Consider the following 7535-nt stretch of genomic DNA (forward strand, 5'->3'; position numbering starts at 1 on the left):
GCCCTGCACCACATCTTGGCACACAGCCGCCACGCTGAACTGGGGCCTCTAAAAGTGGAAGACCTCCTGCTGCTGAGATACAGCGAGAGACAAGATCATTGAGCTCCAGATTAGAGTTTATATCATTTCTGTCTTTCTCCCTCTTCCTGTCTGTTTGCAAGTTCACAACATGTCTTGTATAGGGAAATTTCAGCTTCCAGTATTAGCCTAGGTCATTTTCATTGCATTGACAAAATATTAATGTTGTAAATATCATCACCATTGAAAGTCGGAATTGTCCTCATCAAACTAAACTAAAAACACATCAATAATTGTTGCAATGCGTGTCATGTTCCTTCATTATGAAGCATGTGCACACTATTTTATTTTCAATCATTCCCACGTATGCAGTCCAGATGCCATAACAGCTCATTAGAGCACCAAATGTGTATTAATCCAAATGTGTATTAATCCACAGCTGAAAATAGTCCCCAACAAATGCACTCTTTACTCCTGTTTGAGTAGCGTTTGCTAAAAACTACAATATCCAGCTGTTTTAGGAAATTACTGAGCCTTTTTTTAAAAACTGAAACTATATTAGTTGTTGACATGTTTTTAAAGATGTATGTCTTCACTGCCAAACAGGGGTGGGGCAGAGTGCCATAGAAAGGCACAAGAAAACTGAAAGAAATGAGAGATAAATTGCTGGTTTTGGACTTTACTGTCAGTAAAAATAAAATAAAATATATATATATATATATATAATGACATCAACCTTATCCTTAAAGGGACAAAGTTGTGGTCTGTGGACCCAGACCATTATTAAGACAAGAAAAGGCCAAAAACTATGGCTGAGAGCTGTAATGGAAATATATAAAGGAAAAGTGGCTGATACCATGATGGGAGTTCTGCTCCCCTTCTGCTTCATTGTGCTGTTGTTCTCATAGTGCTTGTGTCAGGAGCTGCTGCTGTGCTGTGCAGCTGTGGTTGATTATTCATGGGTATCGATACAGCTGAGAGCAGTGGCGCATTGCCATATTTAAAAGTGCGGGAATGCACCTGTCCTTCGTAAGCACCGACTGCATAGAGAGAGCATACTGTAGGTTTGGCTGGTGGATTTGGAAAAACACTGCTGTACCTTACAGCAGTTGTGAGCTGAAGTGGAGCGGGAGACATGCAGATTGTAAGGTCACATCAATCTTACAGCTCCATAATCATCACAACTAAACCTTATTTACACCTACTAATCTTACAGGTGTTGTTGCCTTTCTGTTCAGACCTGCACTGGACCTTTTCTAAAGGTCTTGATGTGCTGACAGCACATAATGGCATTCTTAATTAATAACCACTGTAATTCAGAAGCTTGTTATTCCAGTGGAAATGTTGCTACTCACCTTTAAAACAAGCATGTGCAACTTTACGGAGTATGTAATGTCATTTATAATGTTGCGAGTGCCACACAGGGAAGATTGTGTGCAAGTCTTGACAGGTGCATTCAATCTGTGTCAGTGCTCTTGCACGCTTGACCTTTCAAGCAAACCAGATATGTCTGCTCCATTGACATCTTAAAGTGCATTAACCTCTTGTGGCTATGTTTTCATTATGGCTTTTACAGCGGTAAAAAAAAGTTATGTTAAAGGCACAGTCAGTGATTTAAATGTAAACAATATGGAAGTGTCCACACAAACTTAGATTGGTTCATCATCTACATTTACTTAATGTAGCAATAACTGAGGGGCCTAGTTTCATCCCTCAGAGCTTTGATTTTCTTCTTCACCAAAGCAAGAAAATTCAAGAAATGTTCATCAGGGGTCTCAAACTCAAATGAGCTGGGGGGCACTGGCCATTTTGAGGGAACGCATAAATACTCAGTTGAACTGTTTTGAAAACTTTTGTTTCAACAATACATTTCAAACTATGCAGCTTTTCCTCACAGATGAGACAAGTACAGGTCACACTAACTCCACATGAAAACAATCAATTAGCTGTCTCTCGAGAAACTGTCAGTGCTTCAGGTAAACCTTTCTTTTATGTTTAGAAAGAGACATTTTGGTGCCTGGCAGTAAATCAGAGTCCTAGCTAAAGTGTTTGTTTCATTTAAGTGTTGTTTGCTAAATGTGAAATTGAAAGGATTTTTATTAGGGCTGCAGCACTTTCATTTTCATTATCAACTAATCAGTCAGTTTTTTTCTTGATTATTAATTTGGAGTCCTAGATGGCTTCTTCAAATGTCTTGTTTTGTCCGACCAACAGTCAAAAACCCAAATATGTTCTGTTTACAATACTCAAAGACCAAGGAAAGCATAAAATATTCACATTTAAGAAGCAGGACCAAGAGAATTCCTCCTAAAAAATGACTAAAAACTAAAACTTTTATGTCAACTGACTAATTGATCAGTTCACTGATCGTTGTAGCTGAAGCTGAAAACTTTTATGACTACTCTAAAATAGACCGGAGTGGATGTGGCTCAGGACGTAGCGTGTCGTCTGTTATTCAAAGTGTTGGTGTTTCAATATGCAGCTCCTCTTGATACTGAGCAATACACTGAACCTAGATGATTACAGTGGGTCAGTGTCTTCCATACTGCCTTGCTGCCACTTCTTCACTTGAGTGTGTGAATAGGTGAATCTGAGGCATATTCTGAAGTGCAATCTATTTACCAAAAAATCTAAATGGAAAAATAATAATACATTTCCAGCATGTGCAGGACGTCATGAAACTGTGGGCTCCCAGGCCGGGCCTTTGAGATTCCCGCTTTACATGATGACATAATTGTGGTCAAGAAACCATATTTCTTCTGAATAGAGCTGTTGCAGTTTTACATTCAGTCATGGCATTGATCCTAAAGGTGTGTTTACTCAAAGGTACAAAAGGTATTTATCTAGTGACGATGTCTCATAACTCTATTATGTCTCTCATAATTTAACTGTACATACCCTGGCCAGAGAGGATTTGTGCCACCAGTGAACATCTACATATTATTTTCTTCTGTAATGGGAAGTTACTCCCAATGCAGCTCCACCCAAACATGGCCCAGGCATGCAGGCCTTGTTTACGCTCTTATTCTTTTGCACTTACAAGGAATCTCGCAAATCCATGTCATTTGTCAAGTAGAACATTCAATTTAAAGCCCCCCATTATAGGATTGTAAAGAAAACTGTCTGGCTCTTTTTAATGAAATGATTTATACAAGTTATGTCTTTACTGTTTTTGTGCACTTACTTGTAATGTATGTTAAGTCAATAGCCAGAAAGTTCAGAGCTATTATAATAGCACTACAATGTGGACTGCAGTGATTAAATCAGTGGGAAAATAATGATTTAACAACACAGTAGTGTGCTTAGTAGCATGTGGGTGGGGTCAGTTTGCAGTGTGGGATTATAGATGCAGACTGCGGGTAAAACTGATTTTCTGTCACTATGCTGTGTCTCTCTCTTTGCTGCAGACTGCACAAATAACCAATGGATAAATCCTATAAATATAATTATTATCTTTGTTGCTTTATAGTGCATTCAATTTTTGAGAGAAAACAGCAATATGGCTATAACAAGTCACTAAAGTAGTCAGCATGATACAATTTCCCCTTTTAGGTGCTTATAAGTAATTGTGAAGTTAGTAAGAAACTCTTTTGAGTTTCTGCCAACTCTGTCAGCAGAGACAATCAACTGTCAGAACTTACGAACATAAATAAACCATTAAGTTTGTTTTCCAAGTGCCAACAGCTTTGCATGTCCCTACAAAGATTAATCTTTAACAGTTAGAAAGAAACTACTGCCAGTACAAACAATTACATAACTTCCTTTGAAACCAATCATATTTTTCTTCAGGGCACTCTTACGTCATACCTATTAGATGCAAACTGCTAGTAATGACATGTGAACACCTATGTAGCTAACCTGACAGCAGTGTCCCTCAGGCCAAAGGAAAGAGGGCTTGGACGGACTTTGGGAGTTAAGCAATCAGATAACGCATGTGCACAGTGCAAACATGTCCAGCTCACACACCCATACTGTCAGGGAAAGTCAGTGTGGTAATGTTGTGGGCCAGGTCAGGATGAAGGATTAGACAAGTTACAACATTGGCTCCCTTTTATCTGTCAGTCCATCAGTATGAATGGAGGATCCACTGATATTACACCAGACTGTCTATTCAAAGAGCTCTGATTAGTATAAATTAATTTGTTACAGTCTCACTTTGTTCCAAAGAATGTCAAAAACTATTTGTCCCCACATGATTTTCTCATGTTGATCCGCAGCTACTCCTTGTTGTTGTTCTGCCTGAACTTGCCGCTCAGATGCTCCTTCAGTGTGGGAATCCGTGAACAGTTGTTGCATTGAGCGAGGATTACAGTAGCTTTATCCCTGTTTGAATGCATAGAGACACACTGCTGTTGCAAGAACTTTAATTAAGAGCCACATGTCTGGTTTGTATATAGAAAACATTCATCAAACTCAGACTCTCCTCCTCAATATTAATACTATTTTATCCAATCTGTTTCAAACATACATTACATCCCAAGCTTTGACAAGTGTGTACCAACTGATATCGCGCTGCTGGAAAATGTAATAGCTTGACTAAAAACCTTTGCACCTTTGTGCAAATAATTGAAAGATAGTATGACATCATTAGTGTATAGACAAATGTTTAGTTCAGTTTACAAGAAACATCACCTGGATGCGCTGGGACGCATCATAAGTGTTGTAACCTGGGGTCAGCAGGTGTTTCGGGTCTCACAACATACACCCTCGCCCAGGTGACCCGGCCGGGGTTGATCAAGCCCCAACCTGCGTCCCAGCAGCGACCCACGGATCAGCCCTCTTTATCCAAAGCCACCTTGTAGCTTTCTCTGCGGCTTCGCTTGCAGATTTAATGGCCCTCTTTTTGGCTGCTCCTGTCACGCCCAATCGAGAGAGGACTTTGCAGAGTGAACGTCCTGCAAAGCCGCTGCAGCCGACCTCTATGGGCTCGTAGAATGTTCTCCAGCCTCTGCCCCTGCAGTCCTCCACTAGTTCCTGGTACTTGGCGCGTTTCCTCTCATTAGCTTCCTCTATGCGCTCTTCCCAGGGCACTGTAAGTTCCAGCATGATCAGGTGTCTTGAAGCTTCAGAGGTAATGATCATGTCTGGCCGGAGCGATGTTGCTGCAATGTGTGCTGGGAACTTCAGCTGCTTTCCCAGGTCGACCTGCAGCTGCCAGTCAGAGGCTGTGTGGAGGAGGCCTGTTGTTGTCTGTGGACGAGCGTTGGGCTTCTCTCCAGCCTTCACGAAGGGGATTGCCCTCTTCGGAGCTTGATGGTGCTTGCTGGTGCTGATGGCTGAGGCTACACTTTCGGCAACTGCCTTAAGCACCTGGTCATGGCGCCAACGATAGCGGCCATCTGCCAGGGCCTTTGGGCAGCTGCTGAGGAGATGTTCCAAGGAGCCTCTTCCAGAACAGAGAAGGCAAGAAGGTGTCTCGCTCTTCCCCCAAACATGGAGGTTTGCTGGGCTTGGCAGGGCATCATAGACTGCTTGCACCAGGAACCGGACCCGATGGAAATCTGCCTGCATGATGTTTGACCAGGTGATCCTGCGCTGCAGCGCACTTTCCCACTTAGTCCAGGCTCCCTGCTGCCGAAGTCCTACCGCTCTGCTCACTCGCTCTTCCTCCACACCAACTCGAACCTCTTCCTGGAATAGATGGTGTCTCTCCTTGCCGTGGGTCTTGCTAACTTGGGTCTTCGGGAAGTAACCCAAGCCTGCTCTACCAGACGCCAAGGTGCCCACCAGTGCCTTTTGTCTAAGGCGTGATTCTGCAACTTCCACTGCCTTGTCCGCCCTCCATTTCCTTCCTGTCCTGACCTCTATGCCGGCTGTTGACACTTTGCAGTCCCTGGAGTCCCTGTACTGTAGGGCTTCTCTTGTGCGTGCTACCTTGAATTCTTCAGTGAGGCCACTGAATGGTAGCTGCAGTGTGTTACTTGTCCCATACGGTGCTGCGCTGGAGAGGCTGCGTGGAAGACCCAGACACTTCCGAAGAAAGCCACTGATCTTCCTTTCAAGGGACTCCGCGGTTGTCATAGGGACTGCGTAGATCAGGAGTGGCCACAGGACCCGTGGCAGGATGGAATGCTGGTAGATCCAGGCTTTAAATCTGCCAGGTAGGCCAGACTTGTCAACCTTGGTGACCCAAGTGCCGAGCTGTTGCGAGGACTTCTGGATGGCGACGGTGTCTTTCAGGCTTGAGTCAAAGAGCTTCCCCAAACTCTTTACCGGCTGCTCTGTGATGGATGGTATGACCGTTCCTGAGATTGAAAACCGGAACTTGTCAGTCACCTTACCCTTTTTCAACACCATGGACCTTGACTTAGAGGGCTTAAAACTCATCCTTGCCCAGGTGATGAGTTTCTCAAGTCTTTGTAGGATCCACCTGCTCCCTGGGACCGATGTTGTCGTGATGGTGAGGTCGTCCATGTATGCTCTTATCGGGGGCTGTCGTACACCAGACTTGGTCAGGGGGCCCTTTGCATTCCACCTCGGCTGACTTGACCACCATGTTCATGGCAAGGGCGAAAAGAACAACAGAGATGGTACAGCCTGTTATTATTCCTTTCCCCAAACGATGCCAGTCTGATGTTTCTGACCCAGAAGTGACCCTCAGCCTGAAATTATTGTAGTAATCCAGGATCAGGTCCTTGATCTTACTGGGAACATGGTGGTGGTCTAGTGCGAGCTCGACCAGCTTGTGAGGTATAGACCCGTAGGCGTTGGCCAGGTCCAACCACAACACTGCAAGGTCTCCTCTGTTTTCATGAGCCTCTCTGATGAGCTGCGTAACTACACCAGTGTGCTTCAAGCAGCCGGGGACTCCAGGAACTCCGCCCTTCTGGACAGAGGGGTCAATGTAGTTGTTCTTGAGGAGATACTCGGTCAGTCTTCTGGAGACGATGCTGAAAAACACCTTCCCTTCTACACTCAACAGTGAGATTGTCCGGAACTGGTCGATGTTTCTCGAGTTCTCCTCTTTGGGGATCCACACTCCCTCCGCACACCTCCATTGGTCAACAACTCTCCCTCTTCTCCAGATCACCTTTAAGGTCTTCCATAGGTGCCGGAGAAGCTCTGGGCAGCGCTTGTAGACGAGGTAGGGTACACCGCTGGGTCCTGGAGTAGATGATGATCGAGCTGCCTTAATGACCTCCTCCACCTCCTTCAGGCTCAACTCCCTCAGATTGAACTTTGTTGTTGGGGGGGCGGGGTTGATGACGGATCTGTTGGCGTCCAGATCTTGTTCCCTCATTGGGTCGCTTAAGGAGTCCTGGAGGAAGCAATTCACTTCCTCTGTAGAGCACTCGATATAGACTGTGTCATATTTTGAATCAATGTAACAGTAATACTGAGTCTGAAGTTATTATTGATTCAAGATTTTCCATTATGTGGAAATATAATGATTACACCTTTAGATGTTACACTCATTGTGTAGTAATAATTAGCTATAATAATTAATGTCATAATATGAGCACTTTGTTGTTTTAACTGTGTTAACAATCTATTGTAAAACTCCAATAACAAAAATC

At 43.8% G+C, this 7535-nt stretch overlaps 1 protein-coding gene across 1 annotated transcript; it reads right to left on the reverse strand.

Annotated features, from left to right (window-relative positions):
• Positions 1–4640: 4640 nt before the first annotated feature.
• LOC133978067 (uncharacterized) lies at positions 4641–7276 on the reverse strand. Its single transcript, XM_062416410.1, is given in 2 exon segments — positions 4641–6483; positions 6485–7276. Coding segments are annotated over 2 exon segments (2505 nt in total). The 5' UTR covers positions 7259–7276; the 3' UTR covers positions 4641–4752.
• Between the last annotated feature and the right edge of the window lie 259 nt (positions 7277–7535).

This window comes from Scomber scombrus, chromosome 3, assembly GCF_963691925.1.
Source record: "Scomber scombrus chromosome 3, fScoSco1.1, whole genome shotgun sequence".
Classification (NCBI taxonomy): Eukaryota; Metazoa; Chordata; class Actinopteri; order Scombriformes; family Scombridae; genus Scomber; species Scomber scombrus.